The 18,939-nt window shown below is 48.0% G+C and overlaps 1 protein-coding gene across 1 annotated transcript; it reads left to right on the top strand.

The window, feature by feature from the left end:
* The first annotated feature begins 352 nt into the window (after nucleotides 1-352).
* On the top strand, nucleotides 353-18,677 carry TUBB3 (tubulin beta 3 class III). The gene is given in 11 exon segments (XM_074284705.1): nucleotides 353-1,069; nucleotides 1,071-1,318; nucleotides 3,904-3,987; nucleotides 4,141-4,312; nucleotides 4,728-4,859; nucleotides 5,161-5,225; nucleotides 7,337-7,401; nucleotides 7,605-7,768; nucleotides 15,052-15,160; nucleotides 16,282-16,392; nucleotides 17,165-18,677. Coding segments are annotated over 11 exon segments (2,928 nt in total). The 5' UTR covers nucleotides 353-367; the 3' UTR covers nucleotides 18,241-18,677.
* The last annotated feature ends 262 nt before the right edge of the window (nucleotides 18,678-18,939 follow it).

The raw sequence follows: 18,939 nt of genomic DNA, 5'->3' as shown, positions 1-18,939 counted from the left end.
GACTCTGGGTTCTGGAGTCAAGCAGTAGAGAAGGGATGATGAGGCAACGTTACATGTGGCTTGGACTCTTGCAGCCTCTGTGGTGCTGATGGAGTCGGTGATGTGGCCTTTGCCAGGTTAGAGAAACGCCGAACATGAGGCGGGTCTGGCGGCTGTGATTTTTGTCCCAGACCAAAGGGCGGAAGGGGGGAGGAAGGAAAGACACATCGGGGATTCCTCTGAGCACTAACTGGAGGAACAATGAACTGAAGCCGCGAGAGGCAGCTGGTGGACTTGGAGAAATCCCTCCGGGCTAAGAATTTGAAAATTCCAGTTCATCCGTGTTGCTAGTTTCACATTCACAGCTTCTTGCTCGTAACCCAGAACTATGCCGATGCCGGGTCAACAGAAGCGGTTGTTTAACACTCTGAACGCCACTTCCCCGGGCCCCCTCCATCGGGTCGTCCCCACCAACCGGACAGAGTTCCCGTGCCAGGTGCTCTTCGTGCCCGACGAGCTCTTCTTGACCCTAGGGCTGCTGAGCCTGCTGGAGAACGTCATGGTGGTGGTGGCCATCGTCAAGAACCGCAACCTGCACGCCCCCATGTACTATTTTGTCTGCTGCCTGGCTCTGTCGGACCTGCTGGTGAGTGTCAGCAACCTGCTGGAGACCGTGGTGGGGCTGCTGCTGGAGAGGAGGGTGCTGGCCATCCGGGCGCCCGCAGTGCAGCAGCTAAACAATGTCATTGATGTGTTGATCTGTGGTTCCATGATGTCCTCCATTTCCTTCCTAGGAGCCATTGCTGTGGACCGCTACATCAGCATCTTCTATGCCCTGCGCTACCGCAGCATTGTCACGTCCTGCAGGGCCCAGGGGGTCCTCGCCGGCATCTGGGTGTCTAGCGCCCTATCGGGCGCCCTCTTCATCTCCTACTACAACCACGTGGCGGTCCTGCTCTGCCTCATCGGCTTCTTCTTGTCCACGCTAGGGCTCATGGTGGTCCTCTACATCCACATGTTCATCCGAGCGTGCCAGCATGCCAGAAGGATCGCGCGGCTGCACAAGAGATACCCCGTCCACCAGCTGTCCCCCCCTCAGGGGGGCCGTCACCCTCACCATCCTGCTGGGCATCTTCTTCCTCTGCTGGGCCCCCTTTTTCCTGCACCTCACGCTTATCGTCCTTTGCCCCAAGCATCCCATGTGCAGCTGCTACTTTCAGAACTTCAACCTTTTCCTCATCCTCATCATCTGCAACTCAGTCATTGACCCTCTCATCTACGCCTTCCGCAGCCAGGAGCTCCGCAAGACGCTCAAGGAGGTGATTCTGTGTTCCTGGTGAGGGGCCGGGCTGCTCTGTGAATGCTCGTGATAGAGGCATGGACAGACCCAGGGGGACGGAGGCGCGGAACACACTTGAGAAGAGCAGCAAAGGGGCCCAGATACTCTGGTTAGGGAGCAGAACCTGCTCTCTCCTACAGCCAAGAGGGACAGGTGGCTAGCCTGGCTTCCGGCATCTAAAGGGCCCTTCTGGGAAGGATGCTGAGATGGAGAGTGTGAGAGAGTGTGTGTGTGACAAGGAAAGAGAGACAGACAGATGGAGAGGGGGAGGGAGAGGGAGAGAGAGACACAGAGACAGAGACAGAGAGGACAGAGAGAGGCATAGAGAGAAATTCAGCATGCACTTTTTTCACTCATGCCCAGGATGGAACAAGAACAGAACAATCCCCTTCATCTGATCCATTTTTAATTCTCCATTTGAGAGTAAGATTTTTAAAACTCCATCTCAAAGTCTGAAAAATTCAATCTATTCCTGGGATGAGAACCTGGAGCTCTGTTCTTTCCCCATCCCTGCCTTGGCATTGCTTCTGTCTACAAAGGATACTATGGCATGTAGGAGACAGGTTCTGCAAGTTCCGGACTGGAAAGATGATACAACAACAGCTGAAGCCATGAAAAAGTATTTGGAGTCTCTCCACCACTGCCCCTCCTACCTCCCTCCCCGGGTCCAAGAAATTGGAATCTTACAGGACATGCGGGGGGCCAAGGGCAGATGACGGAGAGCTCCAATATCTCAGTTCCACTCCCAACTTGTCCACTGATCGGAGTGCTCTGCTGCTGTTCATCCCACTGGCCTGTGTCTGGCTTGACCTGGCTGGATTAGGGATGGCTTACTGAGGCTGTATGGGAACTGTGGGATTGAGAATGACAATAAACCCGATCTGCCCAGATGCCCTGTCTGACTGGCATTGGTGGGGGAGAGGGATTTATGCTCGAGCTTCATCATTCCTTGCTGCTCTTTCAAATCACTAAAGGAGAAGTGGGAGAGGGGAAGGTAAACAAGTGATAAATAGGAAGAGAAATGCTGAGAACTGGGCTGAACTTCCCAAATCCTGCCTGACATAGCCCAGAGTCAGACTAAAAAGCTTTCTACTGAATGATAAGAGGAGAAGGTCCCAGAATATTGATGGAGAAGTCACCTTGGTTAAGCTTGCGGTTCTTGTGGTTCTATATACAGGGAAGGAGATGTCTGGAGATTGAGCGAGCTCCTCCCAGAACCACAGAATTTCAGAACTGGAAGGAATCTTATGAGGCAATCTCTTCATTTGATGTATAAGGTAAATTAAGGTCACATAAGTAGTAAGCCACAGATTATTCAGGGTCCTTTCCCCTTAAATCTAGTGTTTCCTTAGCTGATTTTCTCTGATCACCATCTAGAAGCAGGCAGGGGAAAGGAGGGGCCCAATAGAGAGCAAGGCTTGAAGTTTTGTTCCACAGGGACAAATCCTGGTCCCAAAGTGCCCCATGGTGAAGCTAAGTCTTAGTCTTAAAACCCCAAGAGGCAAAACCCTAGTACCGGGTGGCTTTAACAGGGGGGAACTGAGCAGCCTCGTTGTAAGAATAAGCTTCAGCCAGCTCACAGGGTTTTCTCAGCGTTGGTCCAGCTCAGACAACATTATGTATTTATGTATCGGGTATGTATTGTATTTCACTTTAGTGAAATTTGAGAACTCAGGATTCTAATCCTGCTGCCACTAACTAGATATATGACTTTGAAAATATGAGCCTCAGTTTACCTAGCTGCAGAATAATAGGGATGAACTAGAATTAGATGATCTCCCAGGTCCTGTCTAAGATCCAGAAATCTATGATTGAGTAGTTATAGCATCTGAAGTTGAAGCCTTTGATGATCATTCTGGATAAGGATGCTAAGAAAAGATGTACTCTCTAGTTTATTTGTTGGATAGAACAGGCAGCTACTGTGGGGGAACTATGAAATCTGGGTCTCCTATTACTTTCTTGTTTGTGCTGTGTCCAAAAGCCTGAGGTGACGTCATGGACCTCCAGTTCTCATCTATAAAATGGGGATGATAGTAGCCAAGCTGCCACACAGCCTTGTCCTGAAGATTATTGAGATAACATAGATGGGGGCCGCTAGGTGGCGCAGTGGATAGAGCACCAGTTCTCAAGTCAGGAGGACTTGAGTTCAAATTTGATCTCAAGACAACTGTGTGACCCTGGGCAAGTCACTCAACCCAATTGCAAGAGAGAGAGAGACATAGACAGAGATAGAGAGACAGACAGAGAGACAGAGACAGAAACAGAGAGAACATAGATTAAGGACTATACACATGCTGTTATTTGACATTATTATTCTTAAGTGAACCCAAATCTGAACCCCCTGCTGCCCTATACCCCTCTTTCTAGGGTCTCTCCTCCTGCATATCTCTTCTCCCCTTTCTCCCTCACCCTTTAATTTTGCTTGTTCCCCTGCCTTCTTGAAACAAGGATCATCAACCCTTACACACCTTCTACTTCCCTTATTATGAAATTCAAATTGTTGTTTTTTCCTTTTGGAGGCCCAGGATCACACAGCTAGTTAAGTGTCTGAGACCATATTTGAACTCAGGTCCTCCTTATTCCAGGGCTGATGAGTATGAGAGTTCCGCCCCTCAAGCTGGATCAAGAGCAGCTCATCTGTATTCCAGCTTCGTGCAGACATACGCTAAGTACGGGGTGACTCTCCACAAGTGCCTTTTGTCTGGCTCTTTTCTCAGGATCGCAGTCTTCTCCCAGAGTCCCCTCCCCTTGGCTGGGAGCTCAAGGTCAGAGAACAAACGGGGCTGCCAACCCCGGGCCCAGACATTTTGCTGAGGGGCCAGAGAGCTGGTTCCTGGCAGTGCGAGGCGGGAGAGTGAGTCAGGCCTGAGAGCAGCCCCGCTCCTGAAGACGGAGAAAGTGAGATTGTCTGGCTGCCGCAAGGGAGAGCTGGCCGCGGAAGCTGAGCTGGCAGCTCCCCCGCTGCCTAGGTGGATCGTGGAGGCCCAGAGGGAGGTTCGGTGGCAAGGGCACGGCCGGCCGGCCAGCCTTCCTGCCTCCAGCATCCACCCAGAGGGAACAGCTGAAAAAAAAGCCTCACTCTGGGACCCGGGAACAGGGAGAGGGAGGAGGGGCTACGGGCAACTAGACACCAACCACGGAAGGCCACATCATAAAGGACAAAAGGGGGGGGGGGAAGGGAGGGATAGAAAGAGGGTGTAGCTCTAGAACAAAAGACAAGGTTTCTGGGAATGAAGAACTCCAGAGTCGTTCCTGGAAGCAGGGACCAAAGGAAAGCGCCCTTGCGCAGACACCCCGACGCTGCAAGCGCGTCCGCACTCTCAGCCCGGCCCCCGCGCTCCACAGACAGGGAGCGCACACCTGCTAAGTCCTCCCCGGTTCCCCATTGTCCCGGGGGGCGCCTTAGTAGGAAACGGAGAGCGTCTCGCGGCGGAACCGGGTCTCGCGTGACACCGAGTGCCGCGTTAGAGCCAGGGGCCCCGACACACCACCCCAGATAGTAAAGCAGCTGCTGGATGCGTGTGCCCCGGAGCTGCCCAGGGCAAGGCCGCAAAAGCTGGGGGGGAACCGGGCGATTTGCAGCCCTGTGACTTCCCAGAACAATCACTCGGCCATGGGACTGTTCCAAGTCATGTCCCTACAACTTTAAATGGCAAAGCGCCTTAACCGGAGCCCTGGGAAGGGGGAAATTACAATTCCTGGCTCTAGAGTAAAGCGCCTTTCCCGGAGCCCTGTGCGGGGCATTGGTGCCATCCAGGCTCAGAGGCACGGTGTGATTGGGCAACGATCATAAAAGCAGGTGACGGCAGCTCCAGCGTTTGAGTCCGTCCTCCTGCTTGCAGGTGCAGCAGCAATCTCTCCCAGACTCACTAAGCCCAGAGAACAACACCCTGATCGTTACCACGAGGTTTGGTGGCTTCCCGCTTTTCACACTATCAGAGTGACTGGAGATCCCTGGATAGGAGGGGCACCTTATGGTGGGTGGTGTGGGGATCAAAGAGATGACACAACTTCCCCACTCCCTGAAGCCAGCGCTGGTCCAGACATTGGACCACTTCAGGAAAGGGAGCCCTTCTGCCCTCCAGTGACCGGATGGCAACACTGCAATCAAACTGGGCTCTTTTGGGGGGGAGGGGATGGCTTCAGCTCGAGGCTTCTCTTCTTCCTCCTCCTGCCTGCCTTTTCATTTTGATTGATTAGTTTCCTTAGAGACTTTCCTTCCGTATGATTGGGAAAAAGTCAAGGGGCCTCTGAGTTGGGTGGAGGTCTGTGTGATCTGGGCTTTTTCAGACCTAAAGGGGTACCAGCAGATGGGCAGAGAAGGGCTCTAGGGGATGGTCCTCTGCTGGGTGTGAGGCCTGGGCATGGAGCTAACATGGTGACTAGTAGGCAGTATACCAAGTGCAAATGTCAGGACATAAGAACTGAGAAGGGCAATGGTCAATAACTTTAATTGGGGAGCTAGCAAACCAAGAGTCCTGCTCTAATATAATATAGAAAGCCAACAGGGGAGGAAGAAGCTCCTTATGTTCCCCACCCCCACCCCAGTCCCACCCACCACATACAAACACAATACACCCCTCCCCTTCATAGGGTAGCACCTCAGCTGCAGGGCTTGGCACTCTGGCACAAAGTCAAATTGAGAGAGTTTAGGAGCTCCAATGACAATGGGCAAGAAGCCCAAGGATTAGGTTAGGTTTCCAAACTCATCTTTAAACCACAGGGAGGGGCTGAGAATGTGGTAGCTTGGCCCATCTCTCCTTCACTGTCACTGAGCCTCTAAGTGTGGGGACCCAGAGGTTCTCTGGCCATTTTCCATCTTCTGCACTCCCAAATAGGGAGACTCCTAACAGGTCTATTTCCAATCCTCCATAATCTTGGAACCTCTGAGTCCAGTTTTCTAGCAAAACAGTCCTTTGGTATGAATAGAAGCCACCCCTTCTCCCCTGATCTCCTGTCATCCATGGAGCTTGTGACTCAACAGGTATCTCTTGGGAGTTCTCTGAGATCCCTCTAGGACAAGAGTTTTTAACTCAAGGCATTGACAAATAGATTTAAAAAGAGTAATAATCATTTCAATGTAGCCTCCTTCCATTTTAATCCTATGTGTTCTGTGCACTTAAAAAAACATTATTCTGAGATATCCATGGGTTCACCAAATGTCAAAGGTGTCGCAAAGATGTCACTGCCATTTGTAAAAAGCTTAAGAATCCCTTCTCTAAGACATAAGGGACCACTACTCCAGTTACATATTCTATCTCTCCTCCTCAGCCTTATTCTATAGGCGGCAGACCACTACAGGCAGCTGAAGTGGGGGAGGGGGAGTCTAGTCTAAGGGTGTAGGCTCCCTTACTTTCTTTTTCCTAACAATGATTTCATGCCTTTATTCCAGATAAAATAAAAATTTCTTTTCTTCTCTTTTTTAGTTTCTTCCTTTTTTCTTCCTTTTTTTCTGATTTTTTTCCTCTTTCTCGCTTTCTTTCTTTGTCTGTTTTTTTTTTTTTTAACTCTACTCCTTTGCTATGCTACCATTCACGTAGGGGCAGAGCAAGATGAAACAGAGCTTGGTAGGTCTTCTCAAGGCCCTGGAAAAGGATGGGACTAGAGAAAGGGAGGGGACCAGAAACCCAGCTGCTTGGGGAAGAGAAGGGGAGGAGGGAAGCCCTGAAATCGAGGGTACAATGGAAGGGAAGCTGTTGGAGAAAGAAACAAAGAAAAAGGGAGTATGGGGAGGAAGGTCTGGAGTAACTTGGGGCCGATCGTTCCCCCGATCTTCTCCGCCCCTTCCGCCGCCACCCGCAGCTGAGCTGGGTGGGGTCTATGTCACCTCGCTTTTGCAGATCCAAAGGGGTGCCAGCAGGTGGGTACAGAAGTCATTATTTGTCCTCAGAGGAGCCCCCTTCCATTGTCCGTTTGGGAGACAACGCCTCTGCTTCAGATGTGAAGGGTCCCCAAAACTCTGACCAAGGGAAGCCCCCCATTCAGAGCTCCCCCTTTATTCTGTCTCTATCTGCCCAGAGGGGCCCTACAGCCCGCATCGCATTGTGTGCAGCCAGACAAAGTAACTGCGCTGGGCAGCGGAGGTGGGAGGGCGGGTAGCTCCCTCCCTCAGGACCTAGAGGGAGGAGGCGGCGGGGGGAGGGATGCGCTGGTTGGTACTGATGCTGCAGGGATGTTGCAGCATTTTCCGCCGGCGCCTCGTGATTGGCTGGGAGGAGGATGAGGTCAGCTCTTGGCGGAGCACGCCGCTGTCCGCCCAGAGCCGGTGCAGCAACGCGCAGCCTATAAAATCCGGCGGCCGAGGAGCACCCAGCCTTCTGCAGCCTGCGAGAACGCTCCCCACTTCCTATCTCCGGCCGCTCCTCCTGCAGCAAGCCAGCGAGACCTGCGAGGATGAGAGAAATCGTTCACATCCAGGCGGGCCAGTGCGGCAACCAGATCGGAGCCAAGGTAGGGCGGGGGAAGGGGCCGGGATAGAGACAGGGACCGAGCCGGGCTGGCTTTGGGGCTGGGGCAGGGAGTGACGCCTCCCCCAGGCGCTGGGTCGGCCCACTGCGGCAGCCCCGGGTGGGCAGCTTCGCTTGGGCTCGCCCTGCCCCCCGGCAGGACCCGCGGAAGCTGGGGGTCCCTGCTCGGTCTTTGTACTGAGCCGGGTTGGGGAAGGGGGGGGTCACGAGCCGGGCTGGGGGGAGGGGAAGGAAAGTCGCGAGCATCCCCAGCTCTATTCCAGCGATGGGTTCGGGAGCGGGTTTCAAAGGAGGCGAGCCATTCAAGGACTCCTTTGGACGCAGAGCTGGGGAGCAGAGGTAGGAGGGGGCGGGGGGGGGGGCGGAAGGGGAGCGCCAGGCTACGCGGCTCAGCACGAACCACACCCCAGGACTGCGGCGCCGGGAACAAAGGGATGAGCTCAGCTTTGCGCCAGGCGGCCGGGACGCCTGGGTCACCGCCCTGCAGGGGTTCCCCACTTTTCTGTTGCCATTGTCCGGGAAGTCTTCCCGTCTCCCCAAGCCCTGGACGGTTTCCAGGGAGGGCTCCCTTTCTTTCGAGGGTCAGTTTGATGAAAGAGGTGGGGAGTGGGGAGTCAGGGAGCAGACAACCCTTCAGTTTGTCAGACCCCGTTACCTGTCACCTGGGAGCGGTCACCCGTACACTCCGCTTGACCATGTCCCCTAAGCTGGAGGCCCGGACACCTGGGTCTTTCCCCGAATTAAGGGTCAGGGATTGGAACCTGGATAAAGACCGCTCCTATATTCCTTCCCTCTGGGGTGGGCGTTGCCCATCCTCCTCAGAGGAACTGATCTGTCCTGGGTTCCTTGGGTCTCAGGTTTAGGAAAAAATGGGTGGGGTTGAGCTGGGCGGGGCAGTTGAATGGAGACCATGGTATTTCTTTCACACACACACACACACACACACACACACACACACACACACACCCCTTTCAGTGGCAAGCCACATAGACTGCCCTCCTTTCCTTCTTTCTTCGTCTCTTTTTTAATAATTTCTTCGAGGGTAATTGGGGAGAAAATACTATTAAGTATGAAACAGTTCTTTTCTAGAGATCTGCCCAGGAGTAGTCCTAGAAGAACTCTCTCACACTAGCTCACCCACTTCACAGCACCCTCCCCAGCCCCAGCCCCTTCTTTCTTTGTTCTCCTGAGGGGAGGAAGGGGTGGAGTTGTGCCATGATTCACAGGGTGACCTTGGTCTCTGGTCTCCAATCTTTACTAACCCAGGCTGCTGCCAAAGGTGAGATCAAGACCCTCCCTGGAGACCCAATCCTGATCGAATTAGGTCTTGGCCCCACCCTGAATTGGCCCAGTGGGAGCCAGAGGTACACCTCTTGGGAAATAAGGTGGGATCTACTGAAGAGAGGAGAAACCTTAAAGTTGACTCCTCCCCCAAGCCAGTCATAAGGATCTCCTGGGATGGCTCTAGTAGAAGCTGAGGGTAGGGAACAAAGCCATCCTGAAGAAGGTAGGGCTGCATCGGTCTAGAACAACCTGGAGGGAGGGGCGAGTTCAGAAGAAAATAAGAGAATCTAAATTCTACCCAATGAACCTGAAACCAAAGTCTCATGAACACCGACAGGTGGTAGAAGAGACTGTAAAGGAAAACCTGCAGCTACACTTTTTGATTAGGATAAGAAACCTTCAGCTCATCTGGAACAAAGATAGAGTCTCAAGTGGGGAAGTAGTTCAATGAAAATAGACCAGAAAGGGAAAAGGGAAGTGGATTGGGAGTAGTTAAAGATGAAAAACCATAAAGCCCAAAGTGGAAAGGCAGATGAGATAATAGAGGTTCACATACTGAGCTGTGTGACCTTGGGCTAGATAGTTCTTTTCCCTGGATCTTAGTTTCCTTATCTACAAAATGAGTGGGTTGGACCAGAGTAGAGGGAATAATAGGCCCATAATGAAGAAAAAAGAAAAACAGTGGTTTGAGTGCTCAAGCTGAACACTCAAATTGAATTCAAATTTGGACACTGGATTTCAATATCATCTCAGTTATTCACTACCCTGTGACCTTGGAGAAATAATTTAATTTTCTTGAGCCTTGACTTCCTCATCATTAAAATGAGGGAATTGGACTAAATGGCTCCTGAAGTCCCTTCCAGCTTTAGATTTATTTTCCTATGATCTTTAAAGTGCCTTTGAGTTTTAAACTCTGTAATCTTATAAATAGTAGCTCCCAAGGAAGCCAGTTAGAGGAACAAAAAGCTAATTGATATACTGGAGAGGAGACAGCTGCCCACGTGGCACTGACATGTAAATTGTATGTGTGGGTCTCTTCCGAGACTTCTGGTGGAGGCACCTGCTGCAGTGTCTTAGTGTGAGAAAGTACTAATCATGCATCAGACTCTCCAGACATATCTGTGCCTGCTCAGAATGAAGAATAAGGAGAAAGGGGGAGGAGAAGAAGGGAGAGGAAGGCTGGCCCATCTCCTGCTTGGGAATGGGAGTAGGGGGAGCAGCTGTGGCCAAGTGAGCAGCCACCCCTGGGCCAGAGGGTCTGTTAGCTCATTAGGCAGATCACTGGGGGATTGGGCAGGCACAGAACACCTGCCACTGAGCAGGGTCAGGGGCTGAGGGCTAAAGGGGGATGGGAAGAGGGGAATAAGTGGACAATAGGACTAATTGAGGCTAAAGTCCAAGACAGTGATGTTTATTAGGCAACACTTCTGGGACTCTTGGAGCAGTAGTGGTCTAAGGGACAGGTTTTAAGCCTGAGATTTGGTTTCCAGCATCATGGTGAAATGAGAAGAGCTTTGGATTTGGAGGCTGATGATTCAAATCCCAGTTCTGCTACTTAGTGCCTGTGTGACCTTGGGAAATACTTTATTTCTCTGGGTCTTAGTTTCCACATCAGTAAAACTAAGCTACTAAGCTACTTAAAGTTCCTTTCAGTTTTAAATCAATGATCCCACTTGCCATGTTAGCCCAGTTGTATTATCTGTAAAAAGGAAACAATGAACATCCTCTTGGAGATAGTATGAGAGCAACTGATTAGTTATTTTTAAGGGAGAAAGATTTAAATCCAGAATATTATGATACTTTCACTAAATGGGGCTACATTATAGTATTATAATACTCTAATACGTCTAAACTCAGGGGTAGAGAATTTGAGGCAAAACCAAAGTATGTCAGATAAATACCTCTCCCCCTCCCCACCTCCTCGAGCTGGTGTGCTGACTTCTCACTCAAGAATGCTGAGATCAGGCCTTTGAAGGTCTTAGCTGAGTGCTGGGATCTGCTCCTCACCCTAGGGGACCTCCCCTGCATTGTGGGAGGGTGAATGAGTAAGGCCCAGAGGTGGCCCTGCCTGACCTCCAGGGAAGGCAGAAGGGAAAACACACTCTTCTTTGATGCGTCACATTTGAGCTAATGCTGGCACCTCTTGGAAAATTGGGGCAGCAGCACCCAGCATGTGACCCAGCTGCGTGGAGAGTAGAGAGCCTGCGCAGGTAAAGCAGTTCTGCAGTGGCCTGTGAGACAAAAGAGGTCTGTAGATCTTGGGGTGAAATGAGCAGGGTCTTTTGGGTTCAGAGAGGTCAACATGGCTCTTGTCACCTGATTACCGTAGCTCCATTCCCCATCCCTGGGTTGCCGACCATATCCCCCTCACCTATTATGTTCTTTATGATTTATTTTCTCAGGCTCCCCAAACAGGATTCAACCTCTTTTTCTGGTAAAGCCATAAACTTAAATCATCAGGATCTTAAATCCCTTAGGCATTCCATCCTCTCAATTCTAGTTTGTTTCTGTGGGCCTAGAGGTCTTAGCCCAGATCCTCAGGGAGATTGGTTGAAGGGATTCAGTGGCACTGAGCTTTGAGAGGCCTTCAGAGACAAATTCTACCCAGAGGTTGTTAGCTAGCCACCCCTTAACCCCTTAGCTCTGGGTTCTTTTATCAGCTTAGTCTGGCCTTCAGCTTCAAATGGTGTCCCTAGACTCTTACCTGGAGTAGATCATTACAGTGCTGCTTTATTAACAGAATCAAAGCCTGTCTTCTGTCTTCCATGTGGGATGTGGATGATGGCAATTTAGTGCTTCCTTCTCCTCCTTCCAGTCTGTTGGGCAAATCCTCTTGCTTTGGGAAGTATAGAAAAGAATCTTAAATGCTCTCAGTCAATGGGAAGATTTTTGCTTCCCTTTTAGAATCATCAAGCAGCCCTTACTCTTCCCAGTCAGTGACTCTCTGCCCTTAACACTTTTTTGGATTGGAATGAACGAGTCCCACATATCTGGGTAAGGTAGTGCTCCCCCTCTCCCCAGGGGAGCAATTGGATAGGGGGAGAAGACAGGAGAAAACTGGTCTTGGGATTTAGATTTCACCTCCCTTTAAAAGATATCTTCCAGGAACTCTGACTAAAACCCTGGAGTGTCCCCTAATTCTGAGTACAGCATCAGGGCATTCCAGTTCTAACTACATCACCAAGTATATTAGCACTCTCACTCATCTCCATTAGCTCTAGAGAAGAATATTCCCCTAACATAAAGCACTTCCCCATAAGGTCAGGAAACAAAGGTGTTGAACCTCTGTGCTTGGTTGGGGTGTGGAGGAGGGATGAGGGAAGATGAGTATGCAGAGGTAATGCACTTGGGAAGTGACCTGAGGCTTTTCAGAACCATGGACAGCTCCCCAAGGCTTTCTGTTCCTACTCCCAAACCCTTCCCAACCTGCTACAGAAACTTTTTGGGAGATAGCAACTAGTACCATGATTTGCACATAGGAGCATAAATATAGAGTTAAATGGTAACTCAATAGCCATCTTTAAAAAACAAAACAAAAAAAAAAAAAAAAACGGAAATTTGACACCCAGGGAAATTGTAACTTGCTCAAGATGATCCAGACTGTAAACATCAGAGGTAAGATATGAATCCATGTCTTCTGATTCCAGAGTCAACACTCTTTCCAATGTATCTTTCTAATGTATCATTAGGCACTTAATACATTTTTGCTCTTTTGAAAGGAACTGAACTTTACCTCAATCTTTCTTGGGGTAATAAGTAGCAAAATTTCTCAGGGTGTCCAATCTAATTCTGAAACTTATCCTGGCATTACAGTAAGTCTTGCTCTTTCCACTACAAAAGCTGAATCTCCCCTCAGCTTCCCTGAGCTGAGTCTTCTATTAAAAATGCTCTGTAAATCTTAAAGCACTGTGTGAATGTATTAATTTTAATTAGCATAAAACTAAAGAGCCACCAGGAGATGAATTAATATTTTCAGCCACAGCATGAAGATGATCTGTTTAGGAGAGATAGTATGGAATGGTGGACAGAGACATGGCCTTGGAGTCAGGAAGACCCGAATTCAAATCTTGCTGTGTGACCCTGGATAAGTCACTTAACTTCAGTGCTCCCAGGCAACTTCATAGACTTATCTACATTAATTGAGGATTTCCTCAACAGGAGCTCCTACACTAACCAAAAAAATAGAGGGATAGCAACTTCTTCCTGTGGATGGAGTGTCCACATCAATGAAATTACGAATAAATAAAATATTATATTTTAACTCTCTATTTACTGTATTTCTCATTAAGGTTCCTGGTAATTTCCCTTCTCATTAGGGCATGGTGATTTTTATTGGACCATTGTCCCCAGGAGTAAGTGATTACCATGCCCAGTCAGAGCCCAGAGACAAGCATCCTGGAATGTTTGTGGGACCCTATGCTCAAAAAATTCTTGAGTTTGGAACATAGCTCAGAATTTCTGCCTCTTAAATCAGAACTGTGGAAAGGAAGTTATTCTAATCACAGATTAAGTGCTAGGGGAAAAGATGACAATGGAAAATAGGAAGTGGGAGCCTTTAGTAAGTTCCTATTATGTGCTGAGCATTGTATTAAACACTTGACAAATATGTCATTTGAAAGAAGAGTACACCCATCAAGTAAGTATGAGATTTAAAATACATGTGAAGATATTTGTTATGAAAACTCAGTAGAGTAGTACCATGGAAAGAATTTTATCTTTGGAGGCAAGGGAATAATTACTTACATAGCAACTCTAATGAGCCAGGCACTGTGCTAAGTTTTTGATTTTTTTACAACTATTATTTCATTTGGTCCTCACAATAACCCTGAGAGTTAGATAATGTTATCCTTGTGTTGCAGTTGAAGAATCTGGAGTGAAAGGATCTGGATTCAAATTCTAATTTTGCTAGTTAATATCTATGTGACCTTGGACAAATGATTTAATTTTCCTGGACCTCAGTTTCCTCATTTATAAAAATAAAGGATTTGGGCATAGTAGTCATAATGACTAATATTTCTGTAGTGCTTTAAGGTCTGCAAAGCATTTTGCATTTGTTTTTTCATTTGATCCTCCAATAGAAGCTACTGTTATTATCCTTACTGTACAGATGAAGAAGGTTCTTTCTATCATTAAACTTATGATCCTAAATGTTTTTAAATAGTTCCAGATACGGTGTAAAAGCTAAGAATTTGAAATGAAGATCAGGCCTTAGGGTAAAGTCACACAAAAATTGGCTTCACAACATTATTAATGATTAGTATTGATTTTTAAAATAACTTCCATTTAAAATTTTTAAGATACTTTTCAAAGAGTTTTCAAAAATATTATCTCATCTGATTTTCACAATGACCTTATAAAATAAAGGGCAGGGATTAAAGTTTCCCTGGCTTCCTTCTAGACTCATTGAGATCTCATCTTCTATAGGAGGCTTTTCCCCAGTCCCCAACACTCAGCTGCTAAATCTATCTCTTTTCACAATGCTTTCATGTACCCTGTATATATTTTGTTTGCACCTAGTTATTTACATGTTGCCTACCTGAATAGAATGTGAGCTCCTTGAGGGCAGGAACTGTTTTTGTCCTTTCTTTGTATTCTCAATATTTAGTACAGTTTTTTTTTTTTACATGTACAAAGTTTCATAAGTAAGTAATGGAGCTGGGACCAGGTCTTCTGATTCCAAGGCCAGTGTGCCTTTTTCTTTTGACTTCTTCCTCTGACATTTTCCTAGACATCCCCCTCAATTGCTTTTCCCACTATGCAAGATGGTCTCTCACAAATCTGAAGGAAAAAGAGGTTAAGCTGAGTGCCAGCAAGGTTCTATATCTTTCCTGAGTTAGTTAGTCACAGAATCTAGAATCCAGATCTCCAGATTCCTAGACTCTAGAGATGGGTGCAAAGCATTAGAAAACATGACTTGACACTGTTGAGTACTTTCCTTTCCTTGACCATCTTTCATGTCTGTTTCTCTGCATCTCTCACCAGTTTTGGGAAGTGATCAGTGATGAACATGGCATAGATCCCAGTGGCAACTATGTGGGTGACTCAGATCTACAGCTAGAGAGGATCAGTGTTTACTACAATGAAGCCTCATGTGAGTATCTCCTCACCCAATATGGCCTTCAGACCAACCCTTCCTAACCTGCTCTTATTCTGTGTCATGACCTGAAGATGCTTTAGCGTGGGGGATGGGGGATCAGTAAGACCACAGAGACCCTGAAGGTGGAGATGGTGGCCACAGTGAGATGGAAAGAACTTGTCCAGATTGGATGGAACCTAGAAGGAAGCCCTGGGCTGGTTCTGCTCTCCCAAATCAGGAATTACCTTTTCCCATTGGGATCCCATGTATTATTTTGCTGATTTCCCTCTTGTTCATACCCAGAGGTGCAATAACTCAAAAACCAAATAATATATTTTGCTTGTCTGTGTTACATCCCCTGATTAGACTCTCAGCTCTCCAAAAGGACAGAGTAGGTTTATGTTAAATCTGTTCCATTTCTTCAGTTCCATTACCTACACCAGTGCTCTGTGCTATATAAATACAGTAGCATCTAACAAATGTTCATTGTATTAAAATTGGCAGTCATCCAATTAAGTTGGATATGGGGGGGGGGGGAAGGTTAAATTGGGATCAACAGTAGTGTTGCTTGGCAGAGTTGCAGTTGGAGGGGGTACTAAGGGAAGACTGAGATTTTATAAAGATCCATTTCAGTTGTTTCTCCTTTGTGGTAGTTCAGAGCTGTGCTTACATTTTTATAATCCCAACAGCCCATTCCAGTGCCAGAAGATTTCCTGTCTAGTGACTGAACCATACTTTGGGAGGACATTTCTTTTTAAATGTTTCCTTCTATTTTTAAAATATCCCTCTCACTTACCAACCATCCTCTCCCACTCCCATATAACTCTCCTTCATCTCAAAAGAACAGGAAAATAAAACAAATAAACCCATTAGCCATGACTAGAGATGTATGCCTCATTATTTCCTTGCTAGTGTTCTTAAGTTAAGATTGGTCACTGTACTGATTTGCAAAGTATTTCCCACTTATTTGAGTTCTGCCTAAGAAAGTGATGGGAAAAATTGGTGTAATGAAGTGGAAAGGACCTCAGCAAGCCAGAATAAGACTTTCTAGAGAAAGCAGATCTAAATGGAATTAACACCTACAGCCCTTGACCCACAGGATCTAACATAATCCATCTGGTTTTTTATCTTCCTAGCTCACAAGTATGTGCCCAGGGCCATCCTGGTGGACCTGGAGCCTGGAACCATGGACAGCGTTCGATCTGGTGCTTTTGGACATCTCTTCAGACCTGACAATTTCATCTTTGGTATGTTTCCCACAATTCCTCCCTTCTCTAGACAAATTGCACATTAAAAAAAATCTCCATAAAGGACTGATAAAAGTCATAGCCTAGCAGAGGGTAGAGGAGAATGGGTTATTTTGTGTACTTTGCATTTACTTATAGATGTTTTACGTTTCAAAGTGCTTTCATGATCACTCAGATATTCTGTGAAGATAACTAGAGAGGGGAAGGTATTATTTCTGTTTTACAAATGAGAAAACCGAGGCTTAGAAAAGTGAAACGTATGCACAACTCTTGGATCAATAGCTAGTAAGGAATAGGACAGTTCTCTTCCTGATCTGATTTTATTTCTGTGTAATGCACACTGAACTCCTTCTTGGTGCACTTTAAAGAGCCTTAGGGCTATTTGGCAATAACATCCCTATTTCCCAAATAGGAAAACTGAGGCAAAGATTTTTATTGCTTTTCCTTTTGTGTCTGAAGAAGACACAATTCCGAACCAGCTCGGACATAGCCTCATATAAGAGGAAACAAAATAAGAAAACCTAGATTTAAATCTCAGCCACCCTTTAATGATCATGAGACCTTGGACAATTGACTCAATAGCCCTAATGCTCTATAAATCAGAGTGCAACCGTTTTCTTGTCTACCTCATGAAGTTGCTGAAGGAATGGATTTGAAAGCAGATTGTATGTTGTAAAGGCCAGTTCTATATACATTAGCGGCATGCTTAACCCATTGAGCTCTTATTGACTTTTACCCCCTTCAGCTGTTTTATTCTCTTCCTGTATGGCAGGTCAGAGTGGTGCAGGGAACAACTGGGCCAAGGGTCACTACACAGAGGGGGCCGAATTGGTGGATTCGGTGCTAGACGTGGTGAGGAAAGAATGTGAAAACTGTGACTGTCTTCAAGGCTTTCAGCTCACTCATTCCTTGGGCGGAGGCACTGGCTCGGGTATGGGCACCCTTCTCATCAGCAAGGTGCGGGAGGAGTACCCTGACCGAATCATGAACACTTTCAGTGTGGTGCCCTCCCCCAAAGTGTCCGATACCGTGGTGGAGCCCTACAACGCGACCCTGTCCATCCACCAGCTGGTGGAGAACACCGATGAGACCTACTGCATCGACAATGAAGCCCTGTACGACATCTGCTTCCGCACCCTCAAGCTAGCCACCCCCACCTATGGCGACCTCAATCACCTGGTCTCAGCCACCATGAGCGGTGTGACCACTTCCTTGCGTTTCCCCGGCCAGCTCAATGCTGACCTCCGGAAGCTGGCGGTCAACATGGTGCCCTTCCCTCGCCTGCATTTCTTCATGCCTGGCTTTGCCCCCCTCACGGCCCGTGGCAGCCAGCAGTACCGGGCCCTGACAGTGCCTGAGCTCACCCAACAGATGTTTGACGCCAAGAACATGATGGCAGCCTGCGATCCCCGCCACGGGCGTTACCTCACAGTGGCCACTGTGTTCCGCGGCCGCATGTCGATGAAGGAGGTCGATGAGCAGATGCTGGCCATCCAGAGCAAGAACAGCAGCTACTTCGTGGAATGGATCCCCAACAACGTGAAGGTGGCCGTCTGTGACATCCCCCCTCGTGGCCTGAAGATGTCTTCTACTTTCATCGGCAATAGCACAGCCATCCAGGAGCTCTTCAAGCGCATCTCCGAGCAGTTCACTGCCATGTTCCGGCGCAAGGCTTTCCTCCACTGGTACACCGGGGAGGGGATGGACGAGATGGAGTTCACAGAAGCCGAGAGCAACATGAATGACTTGGTGTCTGAGTACCAGCAGTACCAGGATGCCACCGCAGAGGAGGAAGGGGAGATGTACGAAGATGACGAGGAAGAATCGGAGGCCCAGGGGGCCAAGTGAAGCCATTAGGGGTCCGGCAGGAGGCACAGAGTGGGTAGGACCCAGGAAGAAGCCTGTTATTGGCTGGGGTTGGGACGGAGAGTCTCCCTCACCAGGACAAGTTTTTTCCAGATCATCTAGTCATCTGACAGCGTCCTCCATCTTTGCTTCCAATTAGCTGAGAGCTAGGTACCCAGCTTCTAGTTGCTTCACATTAAAAGTTCCCAAACTTCAATCATTCAGTATTTAATAATATTCCCTTCCTGCCCCCCCCCAGCCCTGATGTCCCCATTATGATGTGTTAGCTCAATTTCTGTACCTTTCTACCCTGGACCCTTTTCCTCTTGCATTTTTTAACATATATTTTCCATAGTCCTGATGTTCTTATTTTTTACTGGTTTGTGTTGATTTTTATTTTTTGAAATACTCAATAAATTTATTGCTGTCTGATACCCTCATCCTGGATTGGCAACTCCTTATTTGGGGCAGGGAATAAGTGGTTGAGGAAAGGTCAACTGGAAGCCACAGTGGAAGATCTACCAATTTCCAATTGGTAGAATTCCAGAGACTTGTATTTCTGAGGAGCAACAATAGCTCCAAGCTACATCTAGCTTTCCTGGGATGATGTCTCCAGAGGAAACCCTGTGGTATCAAAGTTGGTCTGATTCTTCACCCTAGAAATCATAACTTGTGTTGTCCATAGAGAAGAGAAAGCCTGTT

Source organism: Sminthopsis crassicaudata, chromosome 2 (genome assembly GCF_048593235.1).
Source record: "Sminthopsis crassicaudata isolate SCR6 chromosome 2, ASM4859323v1, whole genome shotgun sequence".
NCBI classification, from domain to species: Eukaryota; Metazoa; Chordata; class Mammalia; order Dasyuromorphia; family Dasyuridae; genus Sminthopsis; species Sminthopsis crassicaudata.
The sequence above is the reverse complement of the archived record's forward strand: the minus strand, read 5'-3'. Positions and strand labels throughout refer to the sequence as shown.